The 21,868-nt window shown below is 37.1% G+C and overlaps 6 protein-coding genes across 6 annotated transcripts; 3 read left to right on the top strand and 3 right to left on the bottom strand.

The window, feature by feature from the left end:
- Positions 1–1,293: 1,293 nt before the first annotated feature.
- Positions 1,294–2,829, bottom strand: F5B22DRAFT_619405 (uncharacterized protein). Its single transcript, XM_047975773.1, has 2 exons — positions 1,978–2,829; positions 1,294–1,914 (listed from the first exon to the last, which is right to left on the bottom strand). Exons 1-2 carry the CDS (start codon positions 2,334–2,336, stop codon positions 1,530–1,532), a joined length of 744 nt encoding a protein of 247 aa, XP_047827702.1. The 5' UTR covers positions 2,337–2,829; the 3' UTR covers positions 1,294–1,529.
- Positions 2,830–3,160: 331 nt separating this feature from the next.
- Positions 3,161–4,515, top strand: F5B22DRAFT_381800 (uncharacterized protein). Its single transcript, XM_047971284.1, has 2 exons — positions 3,161–3,548; positions 3,599–4,515. Exons 1-2 carry the CDS (start codon positions 3,393–3,395, stop codon positions 4,187–4,189), a joined length of 747 nt encoding a protein of 248 aa, XP_047827701.1. The 5' UTR covers positions 3,161–3,392; the 3' UTR covers positions 4,190–4,515.
- An 8,010-nt stretch (positions 4,516–12,525) lies between these two features.
- On the bottom strand, positions 12,526–14,186 carry F5B22DRAFT_381701 (glutathione S-transferase). Its single transcript, XM_047971281.1, has one exon. The coding sequence runs from the start codon at positions 13,785–13,787 to the stop codon at positions 12,954–12,956; it is 834 nt and encodes a 277-aa protein (XP_047827700.1). The 5' UTR covers positions 13,788–14,186; the 3' UTR covers positions 12,526–12,953.
- F5B22DRAFT_381767 (uncharacterized protein) lies at positions 14,149–15,582 on the top strand. Its single transcript, XM_047971283.1, has 2 exons — positions 14,149–14,153; positions 14,230–15,582. The coding sequence occupies exon 2, from the start codon at positions 14,586–14,588 to the stop codon at positions 15,432–15,434; it is 849 nt and encodes a 282-aa protein (XP_047827699.1). The 5' UTR covers positions 14,149–14,153; positions 14,230–14,585; the 3' UTR covers positions 15,435–15,582.
- A 512-nt stretch (positions 15,583–16,094) lies between these two features.
- F5B22DRAFT_381730 (uncharacterized protein) lies at positions 16,095–18,992 on the bottom strand. The gene is made up of 5 exons (XM_047971282.1): positions 18,746–18,992; positions 18,158–18,645; positions 17,415–18,006; positions 16,941–17,257; positions 16,095–16,871 (listed from the first exon to the last, which is right to left on the bottom strand). The coding sequence occupies exons 1-5, from the start codon at positions 18,770–18,772 to the stop codon at positions 16,484–16,486; spliced, it is 1,812 nt and encodes a 603-aa protein (XP_047827698.1). The 5' UTR covers positions 18,773–18,992; the 3' UTR covers positions 16,095–16,483.
- A 604-nt stretch (positions 18,993–19,596) lies between these two features.
- F5B22DRAFT_649626 (MFS general substrate transporter) lies at positions 19,597–21,234 on the top strand (the record flags this gene model as incomplete). Its single annotated transcript, XM_047979200.1, has 1 exon — positions 19,597–21,234. One exon carries the CDS (start codon positions 19,597–19,599, stop codon positions 21,232–21,234), a length of 1,638 nt encoding a protein of 545 aa, XP_047827697.1.
- Positions 21,235–21,868: the final 634 nt, after the last annotated feature.

Raw genomic sequence — 21,868 nt, 5'->3', positions numbered from 1 at the left:
AAAGCATGCTTGCCTCGCGGGTTCAGAGAAGCGGTCAATGATTGGTCGCGAGATCTGACATGAGTGAGGCTGAATCAGAGCTTCTCTTTGTCACGAACTGGTGATGACGTCTAGAGACCTGACTGAACGGATAAGCCCGTCAGCAACCATTGCGACCACTAAGAAAACATGTCTATACCTATTCTATATATATATCAGTTAGACTAATGAGTCCTATTTCACGCTAGATAACTCGTAATGATGCTGACTTGAGATTCATCGGATGCGATAACCCATGTACAGAGCTGCCAACATTCTCGTATCCGGGCCGACTTGAATGTGGTAGCCAGTCGTTTGCCATGCCAGGTAACGTGATTTCGATATGTCAGCCTCAGCCGCAATCTGACGATAGAAGCTTATGTAAACAGAAATCATGTAAGCGAGGTGGCAAGCGAGGCGACTGACGGCATGTAGTCGAGCCAAATACGAGCTGCGGTTAACTGCCGCCTTTCCGCGCAGCTGGAAATCGTCAATTTTGTTGGCCTCTATCATGTGTGGTTGATGGTTGTCTTGTTGTACAATCAACAAGTCCGTTAACAGAGTTGTTACAGCGCTCTGGCGAACCCCGCGGCTGCTGTCGCGGCGTAGCAAGTCTACCGGAGTGCTCGGTAAGGGAGCCAGCCAATCCTTCAGCTGAAGTGCATCTAGCACCAACAACTGTTTGGTAACGTCTATAAATGAATTCTTCTCATGCTTGACAGCTGAGCAGCCAAGGTGTGTAGAGCTTTCTCTTTGTGGTTTTCTATTGCATGGTACACCCTGCAAGTTCACCGAATCGGCACGCGTTCCGAAAAGCCTAGTTGCCTAATGAGGTAGGGAAAGGCGCAAATGAACCATCCACTAGGTACTTTACAACACCTCGAATCTCTAGGACTCCTTGGAGTTACACCTCTGGCGTAGCAATCCCAAGGTTATGTTATAAAGTATAAAGGGCTTCAAGTGTCAAGTCCGACGGACCTCTGCGTGCAGCACAACAGAGATAGCATATAGCTATGGCAATTGCTAGAGTTTGGACCTAGCTGATAATCTCACCCCTGGTTAACTAAATCATCGACGCATCCAAACTGAATGAATTATGAATTGCAGACTGACCCCCAAACCCAGCGACATGGATCTGAGTAAGCACAGAGCACTTAACTAGCGTTGTTACACTTCCACATGACCAAACAAGACACATTGCTAGGGTAATTCCACGTATAAAGTGATATTTGGTTTAATTCAAGAAAAACAGTTAATTATTTTCTAGCGATGGTTGTAATGATGGAATGGAATGCACTATCTAATTCGAAATAACGCTTCTATGCGCAAGCAGTGAGTGTGGAGGGGAAAATCTCAAAATTTCAGGGATAATTTCAAGGGGAATTCAGTCATTTGACTAGCTTTAGTCACGGCACTGAGATACTCAGGTCAATACACCCAGCCCCTCAAAGTCTCTCCTTTTCATCATCATCATCCTCCTCCTCCTCCTCCTCCTCAATTTAGTCGTCATCTTAATCCTCGTCTTCAACGTCATCCTCATCTAGGTCAAAAGCCTCAAGAATCTTCTCAAATGTGTCATCGTCATCTTCGTACTCGATGGCAAAGTCAATCCTCTTCTGTTTGTCGATATCATCAGCCGCATCTTTGACATCATCAGACAAGTTGTCGATCAGCCACAAAATGTCGTTGTTGTCTTTCTCCTCGCCCCGCCCCAACTTGGAGGAAATCAGGGGTGCGATCTTGAGTACGTTATAGCCGTCCACTTCTGTTGTATCGAGTGGAGGCGACTGATCGCCGCCTTGGACGAAAACGTCGGCGGCTCTCTCCTGATCATCAATGTTCACGAAGAGCCGAACAACGCCAGAAGCAGCCATCAAGGGAGGCGGACGGGATATACTAGGCATCGGAGGGTTAGTTGGTATAGTTTACGTGGATAGAACAACATCAATTTTCACATACCTAACATCATCCGCAACCATGCTAAGCAGATCTCTGGAATTCACACTCACGACTATGTCCGAGTCGTGCGTCTCACGATCTTTAAACCCGTATAGGTTCATCGCGATGCCACCCATGAGACCATACTCGACGCCTTGCTCGTTCCATATGTTGACCAAGTAGTCTACACCCTCGTAGATCTGGTCTAGCTCGGCCGTTTCGGCTGCTTCCTCCAGATCATCGAGCTGGTCCATCGTGTATTCATCGCCACGTCTCTCGATGCCATGAGGTACTGCTCGGCTTCCGTTGGCAATAGGGGTTGCTGCACTAAGTGCGGCTTGGGTAATACCAATTCCAAGGAAGAGTTGCGTGAAATGCATATTGAGTAAGTGGTAAATGTATTTTATTGGTAATACAATCTTAGGTGTTTATATAATTGAAGTTGTTGTAATTGTCATGTAGAGGATGATGATAGCGAATTCATTCATCTTCATGTCTTGGAATTGCAGCCCTATTTATCTGCGATGCCGTCTAGCTTGTCTATCACACTTTACATCATGAGTTTCTATGTTTAGTCTGAGGGGAGTCCTGTCGAAGGTAACTTGAGGTCATTACCGCTGGGGCCACGAGCTATGATCGCAACCAACTATGTAGTGACGATGTTCATCAGTCTCGAATCACCCCAGTAGTCGAATGGATTCGGCTCTAGGACTAAAGGAGGCGTGATAAACCCATAGGTTATTAAGTTTGTCCATTTTCTGGGTCATAGTGGCGATTGAAGGCAACTTGGTAGGCAGATGCCATGATGAATTTGGCAACAATGTTGGTTACTAGAGAGTGTAACTTGCATAGCACTTTGTGTATCTGCAGGCCTTCATTTCGATAATAACATCATTTGGACCACATTCTACGATCTTTCGCCCGATGGAGTTTTACGCGTTATCTTGGCGGGCTGCGGGCTGTGAGCAGTGAAACCAACTGACCTTAAGCCAGCTGAAGATCACTTGTTCGTTCTTTCGACCACAATCCTTCACTCAGAGATCCTCTCGAGAACCAACAACACTTTTAGCAAAATTGTTATTTTTATCAACTTATCTGGTTGGTCAGGGTTGCAGATCTTGAGGATCTCTTAGTTGCCTGTGTTTAGCAAGTCCATGATTCCCAACTCCATTTTCTCATGTATGTTAGCTGCAGAGTCGCATTTGGTGGGGTACGTGACGTCACTGCTAGACAGCGTAGAAATCGTACTATTGTGACTCTGTTGCTATCATAGCATGAATACCTAAGTAAGCAAGTAAGTAAACAAGTAAGTAACAAGCAGATGCCACAGAATTTCCTGTTAATTAACTCTCCCATCGTCCACATCAACAAACACAAATCATTAAACCCGCAGATTCTACAACATTTCGCATGCATTGCCTGTGCAGAAAGAGACAATGTTTCAGATAGCTTTGCCCGGCGACCGTCGTGCGGGCCACGGTATTGACGAAGTACTGCAAGTCATCGAAACACTCAAGGAGGCTGGTATCAGATGCTGCTGTATCGTGGGTGGAAGGGCCCTACGGTATTACGGGGTGCCGCGTGTCCCGACAGTGAGACCCTCACCCATGCGACGCTACATACGATCTAATCTTTCACATAGGACTGGCATATCTGTGTACCAAATGACCAGTTTGCTGCAGCTACTGCTGCCATCACGGAATTGGACGACAAGTACATGCAATGGCGTGAGATACTCCCACAGCTCCGGTCGCTGCTACACACATACCCGCACTTCAAACTGCAGGGTGTCGGATTCTGTTTCTACATCATGCCGGCGTCCGAGTACTTTGTCAATGACCTCGACGAGTCTATGATTGAGCGAAGCTTGAATAATGTACCCTACCCACAACTGGAGGTCTTCGCACAAAGTCTGATTACCACCCAACGCTGGCCTGAATTAATTCAAGTAGTAGACGGCATGGATTTGACGGAAGAATGGGGGATCGAGAACCTAAATTTGGGCGAACCTAGCCCTGCCGAGGCGGAGTATGTCGTGGAGAAGAATAAAAAGCTGACCGGGCTGGCCAGACTTCGCACTAAGCCGATAGATCGCTTGGAGAAATGGAAGACAATAGTGGCGACCAAGAAGGATCGCATCAAGTTTCATTTACCTAAAGAGAGGTACGACACACAATTCCGGAGGAAGGGAACAACACAGGATCCGCGATTTAAAGAAGGCAGAGGTGTTTAATAGCGAGCGCACTGGTGTATAACCAAACGAACGTAGAAGTTTTCATAGCTATTTATTACGTAGAACCAAAGTTGAGATTCTAGTTGATGTGGGGAAATGCGATATAAACACCCTTCAGGTGTTGGGGTCAGCTCAGAGAAGCTGACTCTTGGTTGTGTCCATCTACTCTACTAATACGCGACCTGAGGAAAGAAGAAGAAAGACCGAAGTAATGCGACAGCACCATCTCTCAAAATCCATGAGCAATCCTTGCGCCTGGTACTGGATGTATTCACAGTATTAAACGAAGGATAACTATGTCCGTTGGGAAGTCTAAGGTATAGAGAATTTAACTGATTTGATTGCTGCAACTTGCTATCTTGTTTCTCGCTCTCTCCCATGTAAGTGAAGACATCACAAAGCATATGAATACAGTTCATGACCTCAAAGTTCCGAAGTCACTGCTAACTATACCACAATCCTCCACTAAGTTATTCCATCTCCAGAAATGGTATCAGCACTAATCAAAGCAACGCAGATGTCAAAGTCACTGCAGTGAACATTATACGGCTCATATTATTGTTCGCAGCATAACCTGGGTCACGTTGTAATATACCTATATTTTGAGAGTAACCTAGAATGAGGTCATATGTAGCTCGCCGTGTTGGCTTTATTCGAAAGTGACGTATACTGCTGAGTCACAATGTTGATCGATCACCTCGATATAGTGTAACTCTACAATAAGGATCTTTGCTTCGTCTTGTGCCGGTTCTCACATCTCTTGGCACTTTCTGCGCCGCCTGGGCGTTTGAGGTCTAAGTGGCGGAGCGTTCAATTCGATGTTTACAATGTGGACATGTCTGCAAGGTAACCAACGACAAGTAAATATGCTCCACAACCGGGGCGAAAACCTCTACATTTCTTTCAATAACACTGGTCTACACCAAAAATTACATCATAACATACTATGCTTCTACAAAAAGTCCTCATGGGTCTATGTGTAAATATAGCAACTGCGCCGCACTATTCCTAGAACCGGTCTGTTACAATTATAAGATGTGTAGTAGTTACTGTTGTAACTTTAACAGCAGTAAAGCTTTGTAGCAGCCTTGCAGCTCTTCAGACGCATTTTAAATTCTTGTTAATGTTAGCAATCCATGAGACCTCACAGTTACGATTCCAATACGACTCCTTTGATACGAGCTAAGAAGATCAGCACTTGAATATCTTCGAATCCTGAGAACAAATTGCAACTCAACTGATGAAAACTCTTAAGGAATATACCCTCAATCCCAGAAAAGCGTAAGCTAATTCGGCAACCGGCAAACCCCCTATGATTTACTGACGACGAATGTGACAAGGGCTCTTGTAGAGGGCTTGGAACTTAGTTATATTTATTAATAATTTATTAGGGTTCTTTAGGGCCTTGATCTTTCTTTCTTTTCTATTTTGGAGTGGGAGATTCTGTAGCTATTTATGCTTATTTAGGCCTTATATAATTTGTAACTCCCTTTTGTCTATTGGGTATTTATGCTTTAATTGTTAATCTTTTTACAGTTAATAAATTGTTCTTATTTAATTATTTATAGCTTTACTTTCCTTTAGGGGTAGTATTAGTTATCTTTGGTTTTAAAGTTTTAGCTGTATAATACTATTTCCCTTTTTTTTAATGCTTAACTTTAAGTATAATTTAATTCTTTAGGTAGATTGTAAATTTAAGGTTATAATAGTTCGAAGGTCCGTTAGTTTACCTAAGTTTTATTAATGGAATTATTTAATAAAAGCCTTTATATTAATGCTATTTATATATTTATATAGCTTTTAAATTTAATACCTTTTAGTTAGCTAATCTTTTTATTTAATTAAATACTTTATATTCCTTTAGATTTTTAAAAAGTCTTTAATTTCTTTTATTTAATAGTCTTTAAATTTTATTAAAGGTGTTTTTTATAAAACCTAGTTAAGGTTAAGCAATATTTAATTATTAGCGTAATAAAGCTTAATAAATAAAATATAAAATAAATTATAGATTTTTTAACTTTTAAGTAATATAAGTTTAATAGTAATAGATAAGATTACTTTATAAATTTTAAAAAAGTTGAATATCTTTTTATTTAGCTTTTTAATAAGTCTTTTTATTTTAATATTTTTTATATTTAATATTATTAATTAGTTTTTAATATATTAAGGTAAAGCCTTTTATTTTTTATTTGCTTATCCCTTTATATATTATTAGGCCTTTTTTAACTATTCCTTAACTTCTTTATATACCTATATTATTTAATAGGTATATAGCCTATTAGATAGGTTATAGGGTTATACTATAAAGGGATTATATATAGCTAAATAATAATTATAATTTGTATAAAAAGGGGATATATATATTAAAGCTAATATAGTATTATTATATATAAATTTAATAATTAATAAAAGGTCTTCCTAATTAAATATTTTATAATTAATAAATATTTATAAATAAATTTTAAGGATTTAGTTAAATTATTTTATTTATTTATTAATTTAAAGGTAGAAGGTTATATTTATATAAGGTTTAATATTAATAAACTTTAAAAAGTCCTTTTATAAATAGCTTATAAATTTAAAATTTTTATTAAAAATTATATTAAGGGGTATATTATATAATTTTTAATAATATTTAGTAAAGATTTTAATAAAATCTTTAATTTTCTTTTTTTTAACTTTTAAGGGTATAAAGTATTCCATTTTTATAAAAGGATTTATTATTATTTAAATAAAGTTATAACTATTAAATAAAGGTAGGTTAATAATAAAGTCCATTATAACTAATTATTATAAAATATAATATAACTTTATAGGTTAAAGCAATTTATAAGGGGTATATTATAAGGCTTTATTTTATTAATAGATATAATAGCTTTATATAAAATCCTTTATAATTGCTTTAATATTAAGCTATTAAAAGTTCTTTATAATAAATTCCAATATTTTATCTATTTTTATATATTCTATTATTTATATATTATACTTTATCCTTATTACTTTTTATTATATAGCTATAAATACCTATAAATATCCCTTTTTATATAATAAGTTATTTATAAGTTTTATATCTTTAAAAGGTTTATTCTTTTATAAATAGTATTTTAAATTATCTTTTATTACTTCTTTAATAAATTTAATAAACTTTAATAGCTATTTAAGTATAAAAAGGCTATAAAGTTATTTAAAGGTTAATAATATAAATATTGCTAAGTTAAATATTAATCCTTTAAAATATAAAAAATATTTATTTTATAAAACTAATTTAACCGGTTAGTTTTTACTTCCCCTTTTTTTAAAGCAATATTAAACTAGTTTTAATATAATATTAACCTTTTTATTTAATTTACTAGGTTAATAATTTATTATAAACTAATACGTTAATAATTACTATACCTAATAGGCCTATTATCTATTTAAAACTTTAGCTATTATAAAATATAACAGGTTTTAATAATTAAAGTAGATTTTAATTTAATATTAAACACCTTTTAAGTATTAGTACTACTAGTTAAATCCGTTTACTATTATAAGTAATTCTTTATTATATATTTTATAATTTATTTCTATTAATATTAACTTTTAAAAGTAAAAAGCAATAGGGTAAAGTTTGCTATTATTATCTTTTTATAATAGTATAGCTTTAAAGGTAAAGTTAAAAGCATTAATTTTAACGTAAACTATTTTAAAAAGGTTAAAATGGATAAATATAAAGGTTATAATAAAATAATACTTAAGCTTAAAGAAAACTTTATTTATAACTTCTATTTATTTCTATTATTATTAATTTATTTTATTTATATTTATTAATAGTTTTATAATTAATAAGAACTTTTTAATAAATTTTTAATAAAAGTTTATAAATTTAATAAATTACTATAATTTATATAAAGTAATTAATACTTCCTATTTAATAATATAATTAATTTTATTTTAAACTATTAAAATATTATTAATATTAATAATATATTTAAAAAATTTAACTTTATATATATATTATTTATATTTTTAAGGTATTATTATTAAATTATACTTATTAAAGCATTATAATACTTCTTTAACTATTTTATTATATTCCTCCTTTATTTCTATATAGATTAAGAGGTTATTAAGGTATATAAGTAGCTTTATATTAATAAAGTCCCGGAAGATATAGTTTATTATAAATTAAAATATTATAAGGATATTAATAAATTTTATAAGCATTATTATATATTTAAAGAATTTATATTTATAGCGGAATATTATCTTTTATTTATAACCCTTTATAATTTTAATTAAGTAGAATTTAAATTTTAAGTTAATTTTAATAAACCATTTAACCTTTTAAAATTTAGCTTAAAGTTTTATAATAAGGGAAATAGGATATTTTATTAGTATTATAATAATATTAAAGCTTTAATAATTTATAATAGGGTATAATAAATTATTTAAATCTTTTTTTTCTATAAATATAAGGGGTACCTTATATAATATAATAAATTTATAAATATAATTAATTTTAAGCATTTTATTTAATTATAGTTTAAATATATTTAATTTATAATTATTTATAGTATAAAGGGGTTCTTAAAAGGAAGTTTTCCTATTTATAAGATTAATTATATAATTTTAAAGTTAATAATTAAATAACTATTATACTATTGCTTTAATTATAATTAAAAGGAATTCTTTAAATTTTTTAAGGATTTATTTTATTATTACCTTAATAGTTATTTAAAATATAATTATTATAACCTTAATAATCCCTAAGTTAAAAATAGCTTAACTAATATAATTTTTATAGCAATACTTAAATATAAATATAATTTTTCCTATATCTTTAAAGAAATAAATAAGTTAATATTCCTTTATTTATTATTAGGGTAGGATAATATTATAATCCTTATTAAGGTTATTTAATTTAAAGCTAAGCTTTATAAAGTAATTCTTTTAATATTAAAGAATAATTTATTTTATATAATATTGTTTTACTTTTTATATATATATTATATTAAAGGTTAATATAAGTTTAAGGTATACTTTTTTAATAAGGGGTAATTTTTATTATTTAACCTTTAAAAAGGATATTATAAAAATAATGCTACCTATATTTAAAAGTATTTTAATTAGATATTTTTAATTATTATATAGTAAAATTATAAGGATAATAAGCCTATAATTTATTTTAAACTTTAAATTAGCCTTCTTTTAAGCTAGTTTAAAAAGTTTATTTTTTATTTATTTAATTATATTAATATAAAAAAAGTTACCTTTTTAAAGGCTTAAATTCCTATATAATGCTTTATAGAGCTTAATTAAAAATTTAAATTTAATTTTTCTATTTTTATATATTATATAGGATTAACTACCTTTATAGTAATAGTATTAATCTTAGTTTATTTAGTTATAAATAATAGTTTTATATTATTATTAAGCCTTTTTTTAATAAAAGAGGTTTTTTTAAAAGTTAAAAAAAGCTCCTTCCTATTAATATCCTTTTTAATATAATAGGTAAGGATATAGTAATTATTTCTATTATATTATTAATAGTTAATTTTATTTTACTTTTATTTATTAATAGTAGCTTAATTAATCCTTTTTAATATAGCTATAATATTAAGCTAATAATTATTTTTAAAATTAACTTTAAGTTTATTTAACTTTTTATTAATAGGTTTCCTTTCCTTATCCTTTTTTAAAGATTAGTTTAAGCTTAAATTAAAGTAATTCTCTTTACCTTAATTTTAATAGCCTAATTTTAATTACTCCTTTATTAAATTAAACATACCTTTTAAAAATAGCTTAAAGTATATTAATATATTTTTATAAATAATATTAACTTTTTAAATTATATTAAGGAATTTACTATTATCCTTAAAAATATAGCCCTAATTATAATAAACTATTTTTATAAATTTAAATAATAAACATTTAATAATAAAGGTTTAAAATATTAAATTAAACTACTTTATTAAATTATTATAGTTAAAAATCTTAATAAAGAATTAAATAATATTATTAAAGTACTTTACCTTTATAAAAGTATTAATATTTTAATATATTATTAATAGGTTTTTAAATTAAGCTTTTAAAGCTATTTAATAAATTATTTAAATATTAATAATATTAATATAATAGATTTACTTTTAATAAGATTAATACTATTATAAAGCTTTATCTATTATAAAAAAGCTAATTTAATTAATATAATACTTATTAAAGGAAAAACTTTCTATATATATAAATATATAATTTTTAACTTTAACTTATTATAAAAAAAATTTAAAAGTATCTTTTCTATTATAAATATAAGGTTTATTAAATTAAATAGGATTAAATATTATAATTATAAAACTAATATTCCCAAATGCTATTAAAAAGGTATATATTAATTTATTAATAAAAGAGCTAAGGGGATTATTATTATTTAAATTTCCTTTAAGTCCTCCATTAAGGTTTTAAAGTAATCTTTAGGGTAGTCCTTTAAGCGGACTATAGGAAGGTTATCCTTTAAAGGGGTTATTATTATCGTTAAAGCTATTAAGGTTTCCTCCTAGGTTACCTCCCGGCAATGGGGTAACTTTAGTAAAAACTCCCAGGGAAATTCTTATTGCTATATATTAAGCTTAAAAGGCCTAAATAATTAATTAAGCCTTTACTACCTATAATACTTTATTATTAATTTATTATTATAAAATAGCTTTTAATAATAAATACTTTATAATAAGGTAATTAATAAAGCTAATTATAATACTATACTTTTTTAACTTATTAATAATTTAATTTACATTAAGTATAATTTATTTATTTAATTATTTTTAAATTTTTTAAATTACTATTTAAATATAAATTTATAGCTTATTAATTTAATTAAAGTTTATAATAAGGTAATTTATAAATTAATTAATTTATCCTTTAATTATAATAGCTTAATTATTTATAATTCTTTAAGTTTTTTAATAATTAGCTTTTTATTTAATAAGCTTACTTTAAAAAGTCTAAAAGGCTTAATAATAATAATCCATTACCTTTTTAAATTAATTAATAATATTAGTTTAAAAATAAGCATTTTATATAATATATATAATAGTTCCTTATATATTTTAAAAGAAGGTAATACTTCCTTATATAATTTTTTACTAAAAGCATTTTATTTATTTTTAAGTTATTTATATATTCATTTTATATAAATTAATTAAAGTATTATATATATTATAAATAATAATATATATATTTTAAAATATTTCCCTTTATTTAAAGAGTATTTTTTATTTATATTTTTATAAGGATTAAGCTATTTAAAAGGTTTTACCTATATAATTATAAATATTTATAACTTATTATAGGAAGTTTTAAATTACTATATTTATATATTTTATTTTTATATCTTTAATATTTTTATAAATAGTTAAGTTATAAAAGGTAAATTTTATAGCTTTAAATATTAATTTAAAAGCTATAATAAAAGGATTTTATTATAAAGTTAATTAATTAATAAATTTAAATAGGTTTTTTAAAAAAGGTAATCCTTTAAAAAAAGGGAATATAATTTAACTAAAATAAATAGGTTTAAGTATAATAGGCAATAATAAAAAAGGTATAGCTTATTTAAGGGTAAAGGTTAAACTTTAATTAAAGTTAACGGAATATTTACTTAATACTTCTATATATCCTAATTTTATTTATAAGTTATTAAGGGGCGGAATATCCTTAATCTTAAGCTTTAAGGTCCAATAAGGTAGTAAAGGCAGGTAACTTAACTATTATTTATTTTTAAAATAGTTTTTATATAATAAAGGAAATCTTAAAGAATTAAAGTTTAAACTATCCTTATTAAAATAATAGGAATTAAAATTAAAGTTTTATAATTAAGGTATATTTATAATTTTAAAAAAGTTTAAAGCTTTAAATTAATAAAGTTATTAGCTACTTCTTATTCTTTAAATAGGAATATTAAAATTATAATATATAACATTTAAATTATTAAATATAAAGTATAAACTTTTTTAAAATACCTTTACTTAATAAAAGTAAGGGAAATATTTTATTAAAGTAATCCTATATTTATAAGGACTTAGGCTTAAAATAACATTATATATATATAGGGGATTTATTAAAGTTTATCTATTAAATAGAAGCTTAAGCTATATTAAAATATTCTAAAGGGGAATAATAGATTATTTATAATAAGGGCTCTTATAAAGGGCTTAAAACTTAGTTATATTTATTAATAATCTATTAGGGTTCTTTAGGGCTTTAATCTTTCTCTTTTTCCTATTCTAAAATGGGAGATTTTGCAGCTATTTATGCTTATTTAGGCCTTATACAATCTGTGACTCCCTTTTGTCTATTAGGCATTTATACTTTGATTGTTGGTCTTTTTGCAGCTAACAGATTATCCTTATCCAATTACTTATAGCCTTACTTTCCTCTAGGGGTAGCATCGGTTATCTTCGGTTCTGAGGTTTTGGCCGTGTGATAACGAACATATAGCTTTACGAGAAACTTATGGAAGTAGGTAGGTTCTAGCATGAAACTGGCAACTTCATCGAGATCCAAACGAATGACGGCGACAAAGGTAAAGCCGGGTCAGTGGTCTGTGATACGGCTATAGAGAATGTTGAAGTTCAGCCGACATATATCCTATTTAGTGTCAATAACGATGCGATGTGCATCGCGTGCTAATTTAAATGAACTACGAAGTCATTCATCACGATGTCTGAAAATATAAACTTGGAAAGGCCTAGGTTACACTTTCGTTGTCCAAATCAAGGCAAATACCTCACTCGGGTGGATCTGGCCCCGGCCAGGAAAAGCGAATGTTGCGGTCGCGTAAGCCAGATTCAATGATGCTTATGCCGCCAGCTTTCAGAATCCATTCCACACGGTGGTCACGATATTCGCGCTTCGCCCCACTGCCGCTCTGGAACGGATTGCCAACCATCGCGGCCAGCGCCTTCGTGCCCGCCTCGTACTCGGCAAAGGTCTCTCGGACACAAGGCAGCTCGCTAATTCTCGCGTGCCACTGCTGCAGCGGGCTTCCTTCAGCTGGGCCCAGGCCGATAGCGACGCTGCGGTTGAGAAACGGCGCGACGGCACAGTCCGCCCAGCCGAACGTCGCGCCGTTGAAGAACGGGCCCGCGCCCAGCTGCGCTTCTAGCCACGCTAGGATGTCGCGCGTGTGAATTCCCGCCTGTGTCTTTAGCTTCTCCGCGACTCCCTCTGCGACCCCGCGCTCATACCGAGTCACCTCGGCATATCCCCAATTGATCGCCTCATAATGTGTGTCGCATAAGTCTTCGATCATGCGAGCACGTGCCCGCGCCGCCGGGTCGCTGCGCGGTGGGAGCAGCGCCGGCTCGGGGAATTTGTCCTCCAGGTACTCCAGAATAATAGTTGAGTCAAAGATGCGCGTGTCTCCATCGATCAGTGCAGGGACTTCTTGGCGGGGATGTAGAGAAGTAGGGAAATCCTTCATCTCTTGTTGGCCGGACCCCATTCCGCGGGGGATTGCGTGTTCAAAGGCGATGTGCTTCCATCGTAGCGCAATTCGCACTTTCTGTGCATAGGACGATATGGGGTGATCGTGAAGAAATAGCTTGCTTTCTGGCGCCATTTTGATATAGCCATGGGGGGACTTGAGACATGCCAAGATAGGCACAAACTAGATCCAAATACTTATTTTTTTTCTGTCTAGTTCACTAATAGGAGGAAAGCTCGTACTAAGTAATATATTGAAGCCCAACACGTAACACAACGCTTACAAATCACAAGAATGACTATGAGTATGAGGTGGGGTGACATCAATTGAATAGGAAAGCCAGGGTACAGGGTATGGAGCAGCGTAATCTTTCATCTTTCGAATCATGCGATCACAGTCCGCGATTTTGTGTGAAAACCACTTGCTTCTTCAGATTCTCGTGAGATCGACCCCTGTGCTACCCTTTACCTCCCTGATCGCTTTAGGCAGTAAGGCAGCTAGGTAATCCGTTGTGTCTTCGCTTCAAAGTCATCTACTGAAGGCCAATTGTAGTCCTCTACGATACGCCCCCCGGCAGCTATTGATTTTGTTCATGGGTACATCTCGACGTATGATTTAATGGACTCTAAGTACAGCCGACGCTGCATTAACATCAACAAGCAGCCCCTGTCCAGTGATTAGCGGAGTTTGGGGATTAAGAGCCAGACGAGTTAGCGCTTACTTTAACTACCCTTAGATCGGTCTCGCATCGCCTGGAATTTTCTAAAATAGGTACCCCAGTATTGCATTAACGAGTGTTCGCGCATTCAGTTCTTGGGGAGCAGCAAGTAACCCAATACTATAAAACGGGACGCGTTCTCAAAAGCTTGGAATCAGTGTATTTTCCATCTATGTTTTCCTAGTCGTCGTAGTCGCGGTTGACTGGTAATTACCATGCCTAGAAAAGCGCCAGCAGACGCGTCAACTTCCTCGGCCAAGGAAGGTGAGCCAACGCCCAAAAGAGGAGCCAAGAGGCAGTCCACGGATCATGACAGCGCTCCCAAAGTAGCCAATGGGAAGAGAGCCAGAGTATCAGATATCACATCCAAAGAACAGGAAGTTTCCAAAGAGGAGCAACGACCAAGGCTCACAACGCCCGATCTTGAATTTGACTACGATCGAAGCCAACTGCGGGATCCTCGGCAAACACCCGGACGAGTGCGGCGACCGCGGCCCCGGGGCTCGGAAGTGACTGAGGAATTCAAACAACAATTCTTCATTCCACAAGCAGAGCGGCCCAAAGGTAGACTCAACGCCTATCAGAAGGACCAGTTGCACAGAGAACAGAGCTTACTAGATCCTACTGACGTCTTCCACGACCTTTACGTCTGCCACAAGAAGGGTCCTCATGGGACACCTGTTTATGATTCGGCGGGCTTCCAACTGGATTACAGAAAAGTAGACGAATGGATGAAGCCAAAACCCTACAACAAGTCGCGAATAGTACGCGGCATGGAGAGGTCTATTGAGAGAGGAGAGCACGAAAAGCGAGCAACGTACGAAATATTCTTCGTGCAGGGCGATGAGCCAGGCTCGACAAGCGTTATGGATTACGTCAAGGATCACATCGCGAAGGACCTTAACGTCCCTTGGCATCAGATCGATTCTGGGCGTGCACGCGAGTGGCAGCAGAAGGGTTTCGAAAAGAAGAAATTTTCAGAATGGTGGCGAGAACCAAACGATGAAGAGCGAAAGCGTATGTCGAAGATGATTGGGGGCGCAAGTTTACGGAAAGACCACTAGCCCGGTTTACCCTTGCGATGCGAGCAGCTTATTTTCTTTTCATAGTCAGTTACACAAGCTGGCTCTACTCTACCTACTATATGGGACGGGCGTTTAAGATCTAGATATCAAGCACGCCGGCTTCTCTGGTTCGTGTCTTATCATTGGGGGGTGCCAGCGGTGTACCTGAGGCACGAAATCCTGCCTTTTGATGGCCGGTGAGAACAACGCGGGAAAGAGTCCTAATTGATCTCTGTTCACCTAGCTACAGTTCAACCCAGCTGAGCTGTTGGTAGTGAGCACAATGATAGGTCTATATGTCCTTCCTTGTAATTCGCCATATTAGTTTGACTAAAGGTCAGTGCCATACTATGGAGAATGAACATTTACGGGTTAGTGAAAGGCTTATGTATTTCATACATTCATTCTGGTCTACTACACAAGCAAATATGTATGCGTTATTCGGATACCGATGCGAAATGCCCGAGTGTCAGAGTTGTTTAATAAGTATTGCGATTGAGCGTGGGGGATAATGGACTTCGGATGAAGGGGTGTACTAGATTCAACATGGAGCCATCACGGTACAATATGGGATTTGACAAAGAGACGCAAGGCTAGAAGAGAAGTAGAGAGGGGTAAGACATAGAATATCCAGACACGAGGATGCACTTTTATATACATCATATGTTATTTAAAGCTCGATGTTCTATTGAGCGAATGTAGGACAGGGGTGGCCCATTTTGTATGCTATATACAACGAAATTGAAAGCTTGGTAAGAGAACGCTGAGCACAACAATCAGTGAAAAGACTTTTACACTTGTTACGATCTAGATAGAAGCTTTAATTATCCCACTTTCCAGGTAAGTTCATTCTCCCGACCCAACCCGCCTTGATCTCTCAACTCCTACCACGTTACTAGAGGGAACAAATGCCAAAGAAATTGGAAACAGGAGAGAGAATCGAGGAACTGAAACAAAAGAAATCTCATAACTCCGCATTGCTGAAATGCCATATATCGAGTACGCAAGTCGACTAACGCCATTTTTATCATAACCTCGGCCTCCTTTCTCTATTCATGATTATGTGGGACAGTATCTTGCATGTCTGAGTTTGAGTTTTCCATGTTCCAGAGATATTCTCCTTCAGGTAGCGTAAACAGATATTGAAGAATTTCAGAGTCTGTTGTTTCAGAAGATATTGGCCACGTGGGCTCTATTGAGAAATCGTTTGATACCCGTGAGTCCTGGTACGGACACACAACTTTTGAATCCGCCCTCAGCTTCTGAATTGCGTCATACGTGCCTCGTAGACTTCCAGTTTGCTTGACGATCTCTCCAAGAGGCCCTATGGCGGAATCGATCAATGGCTCATCCAACTGGCGCAGTCCTCGGTGGGCGTTAGACATGCTCTCTGCGGTTAGGCAGATTAGACTAGTGGTATGTGCACACAAGGTCGTCCTGGTCCAAAACTCTACGTAAGCCACTGATCTCATGATATGTTTCCTTATAGAACTAGCAATTACTTACATTGTAAAAATGGCATCTTTGCACCTAAACTTCATAAAAAACTCGAGGTACTCTCGTGATTCTTTGATAAGAGTACTCCAACCAGGTTGGTTCTCTAGGAGCCCCAAAGAATCGCCATCCGCGATTCTTTCGCCGTAGTCTCGTAGGCTTTCTACCCACCATGAGTAGTGGAAACTGTCACGTTGACTGCCGTAGCTGATCATAGCTCGACATGATAGTCGCGCAGCGAAGAGCATGCAGAGTTGCCTGGGGAGCTCGCTGTTTGTTGGTTGGAACAAGGCAGAGGGGTGAAACTCGGGCGGTATCTGGGCGCTCCACTACAGTTCGCTGAAGTCAGTAATTACTCTCTCAGTCAGAATTGGAGCAGGTTTCGGAAGTTATGTATACTTCCGAGACATGCTTGTGGCCCTAACAGGCGATCATGACCTCCATGTGCGCCTAGGATAAAAGAAATCGACTTCAAGAATAACATACGGCATCTAGCTCTTGATGGACGAACGCAATGTTGCGGGCCCTCTCCGCAGCACTGTACTTTTGCGCTGATCCTGAATAGACATACTTATGGACCAATCCCTGAATTCTCGCCATTTGTACCTGAGCGCGGAAAAAATTGAAAATTGGAGTACCGTCGTCTGTGATAACGAAACCGCCAAGGTCCCCGCACATAGGTTCAAGTGATGGTTCGTCGATCTCGATATCGCTATCCAGTTGGATCGGGCTTATCCTTGCTTGTGCACTGATTGATCTGTCTAAGATGTAGGCTATCCAAAACACTCGATCGCGCTGCAGGCGCGTCTCAGTATCGTACTGCTGAAAAGATTTCATATGAAGCCCTATCTTGTGAGCTAACCGCAAGGCTGTTGCAATAAGTACCATGGCAGGAGTTGGTTCACTAGAAGTTCGAAATAGCATGGCGAGACCGATGAGCACTTGGACATGCATGAGAGTTGTGTCGAAGGCTATCGCATCTGTCAAAACTGATTGGGCGTTCTTGATATATGTAGTGTCGTTGATAGAGTGAGGTCTTCGAGAGTATCCATTGTGATAGGCGAGAGCCAGTACGACACTGCACGAATACTCAAGCTTAGCAATAACTCGACGACAACCTCCAAAGGGGTCTTGAAGGCACTCGAAATATCACTGATTCGGAAATAAGGAGCTTGGGTCTCGTATAATAGTGTCTTATTCTGGACGAGGTGTCTTCAGATGTCACTCACTTTATCATTGCCCAGACAGCAGGTTTCCTCGTATGTGGCTTGTAGTACCAATCTTTGACTGCAGTCAAAAGATGTAATGGGTCAAAAAGCGGAGTCAAGGAATTGGACGTGGCCAGATACCACTCAACCACCGGTAGGATATCGTCAAGCGAGTCTAAAGGCATAGCATTATTCTCTGGATTAGGATTGCTGAAAGGGATGCTTTCGGCCGCATGTACAAGGGTAACATCTGATCTACTGGAAGATGCCGCTGGTGACTGGCCCCCCTCTAGGCCCTCAAGTCTCTCTAACGTCGTAGATAGCTGGGCCTCTAGGCTCTTGATACGAGCCTCGAGGGCCGATTCTCGCCTGCTCGGTGCCGCTTTTTTTGGCTCCCATTTTCGTGCAGCGATTTTGCGAGTACATTCCGAATCGTAAATGACACAGTGGGAGCACCGTGGCTTCTGGCCATCGCATTTGATCCTCCTACGGTAACAGAGATCACAAGCCTGTACGTGGCTGCCGTTAGCAGTTCCTATTTCTTGGCGAAATTCGATGGTATGTAAATCATCGTCACGCAGAGATCAAGGAGATAGCGGACTTAGCGACCTTTCTGACTGGTTTACCCTGCTCCATCACGATACACGATACACGATACACCTCACCCTATCGCTTGTTTATTGGGTGACAGAAGTTTTCTTGGATCAGCTCCGTGCAATGCTTCAGCGGAAGGCCTGCGGACCCAGCTTGACTTTTCGGCTCATGGTCCCGGGTCTCAGGGGGTCCCCCAACTCTTTTATCAACCTTCCGCGGAAGCTCTGCTGACACCCATCTTCGCTTGCGTCCCACACACAAATACCCGATTGGATGAGCAGAAAGCGATAGAAGTGGAGTCGCTGACCAAATCAAGACTATACGCAGTTCAGTTTCTTCAAAGGCAAGAGTTTCACGCTCTAGTTTCGCGCTCGGATCGGCTATGCAAACCCATGTATCTAATAAATCTAGTGATTTCAAGAAGAAAAGGATGACTATTCTGTTCGCTTGACTGTCTTGGCAGGCAGCTGCTTATTCAGAAGTTAGGCTGATCTTCGACCTAATACCCACATCGAGAAGCCAACGGGTTCTATAAGCAATATGGGATAGGAAAAAAAAAGATATTTTTTCGCCATGCCGTTATAATTCTTATTAATAATCATAATGATACCATTGTGATGTACATATATATATTTAAACATGAGTCTTCAGCCTTACTTTTGGAGAATCAACCACAACCCGAAGCTACTAGTCTGAACAGACGAGATATACAGCAACTTAGCAAAGAAAACTGACCAGCCTAACTTGCTACGTACTTTCTGCAATCTTTTAGGTACGAAAAGAAGATATGAGTCCTTGATAGTGGAACTAACATAGTGTAGGCAGGCCAGATGTTCGAGTCAACTCCCAACCGCTCTTCAGTGCCCATGGAGCAAGACATCATTTACACCCCAGAAAGATCGACAGAGATGGCTAGTGATCCCGAGAAGGCCAATTCGACAGACAATGCCAGCGAGAAATCTAGTACAGAGCAGAGGAAGTTTCATGGGATTCGCTGGTTCTTTATCTGCGCTTCCCTCTTCGTCACCACCTTCCTCTATGGCCTCGATACAACCATCACGGCGGCTGTCCAAGGAGACGTAATCAAGTCTTTTGGTAACATTGAGCAATTGGCCTGGATAGGAGCCGGATTCCCTCTTGGCTCCGTAGCAGTGATATTCCTGATGGGATATCTGTACAACGCCTTCAACATGAAATGGATGTTCGTCATCACCGTGGCGTTATTCGACATTGGTTCGGCCCTATGTGGCGCCGCCCCCAGCATGGCGGCGTTAATTGTTGGCCGTGTTATTGCTGGAGCCGGGGGCACAGGCATCTATCTCGGCTCGTTGAACTATATGACGGCCTTGACGACCCCGCAAGAACGTGGGCTCTACACAACCTTGATCGGGTTCTTCTGGGGAGTCGGTGCTATATTGGGACCTGTTGTGGGAGGCGCATTTGCTATTTCCTCGGCCACTTGGCGTTGGGCGTTCTATTTGAACTTGGTTATCGGAGCAGTTGCTACACCCGGCTATATATTCAGTCTCCCACCTGTTCACCCCATGCCTGGAGTTAGCATCAAACAACGTCTTCTCGATATTGACATTGTAGGGTTCATACTTGGAAGTGGAATGTGGGTGTCTTTCCTCTTGGCACTTACAATGGCCGGTGGGCAATGGCTGTGGAACGACGGCCGCACTATCGCAACATTTGTGGTTTTTGGTGTCGTACTGGTCTTGTACGGTCTGCAACAGTACTATTCCTGGTTCACAACTCCCACCAAGCGCTCATTTCCAGTTAATATTCTGGGAGAGCGTACCCAGGTACTATTGTACATCGGAACTTCGGCTTTCATTACCGCACTCTTCGTGAGCATCTTTTACATTCCGCTGTACTTTCAATTTGTCCAGAATGACACTAGTCTGACCGCAGCTATACGCCTATTACCTTTCATCGTCGTGACGGCGACCACGAGTGTAGTGTCGGGGCACTTCGTCGGCCGCATCAGAGCTTATGTGCTACTTTTCCTCGCGTCCTCCCTGTTTTTGATAGTTGGTGGAAGCTTGTTGGTGGTTTACCTGACCCCTAAAGCTCAGACAAGCCTTATCTACGGATTGACGGTCCTTGTTGCCTTCGGTTGCGGGCTTTCAATGCAAAAAAGCTATTCTATCGCTCCGCTGACTACAGACCCAGCGAACGTAGGTCCTGCGCTCAGCGTACAAAATGTGGCAGAGATTGGAGGCCAGGTCATCGCGCTGGGCATATCTGGCCAGATCTTCCACTCCGTTGCCATCAGAAAGCTCTCGGCAGCGCTCGCGGGCCAGGGGTTCTCCAGAGAGGACATCATGACTGTGCTAGCTGGTGCGCAAAGCTCTCTCTTCGCTGAACTAGATGAGAGATCGCGCGTCGCCGCTGTCTCTGCGATCACGAACGCGTTGCAGTTGACATTCATACTTGTACCTATCGGCGGCGGCGTCATGCTGATCGCTTCGTTGTTTATGAGATGGGAGAAGCTCTATTGACAGCCTCATATTCAGAGAGGTGGCGTTGGTCGGTCCACTTCCATGGACATGAGCCCAACTTCACCAAGTGGACAATAGCAGCTGAACACTACAGTGTTGCATATCTTTCCAAAGTGTCATGGTTTTACTATAGGGTTCGTATTATTTTGACAGGTTTTGTTTTCTGGATTTGTTGCCTGGGAATCTTAGATACTACACAGATACTGGGGGGTTTTCGTTCTCGAAATGATAGATTTAGAATGATAGAATAATTAATGAGGATCATCGCCTTACAACCAACAATATTCTGGGGAAGGGCCTACAAGCGCGCCATGTTCAGATGCAGAGGGTCTGTAAACCGAGGCAAACCGGCTAACAACTTCACGAAATATTATACATGATAAGAAAGGAGCGATTACTGCTAGACACTTAACCATCATTATCAGCTATGGCACACCGCTTTAGGTGAGATATCGCGTGCATTGTACAGTGAGTCTTCTTATGATATAGTTATGCCATTAGCTGAACTTGTCATGTGATCGGGTTTCGACAGGAAAAACGCGTAGGTATGACAAGCAGGGTGAACATGACCGTACTGTCGCCAGTCAGATTCTTTATCATGACAAAGAAGTCGAACGGTAAACACAAGCCTTGT

The sequence above is a fragment of the Xylaria bambusicola genome (genome assembly GCF_022495145.1).
Source record: "Xylaria bambusicola strain CBS 139988 unplaced genomic scaffold F5B22scaffold_45, whole genome shotgun sequence".
Taxonomy (NCBI): domain Eukaryota; kingdom Fungi; phylum Ascomycota; class Sordariomycetes; order Xylariales; family Xylariaceae; genus Xylaria; species Xylaria bambusicola.
The sequence above is the reverse complement of the archived record's forward strand: the minus strand, read 5'-3'. Positions and strand labels throughout refer to the sequence as shown.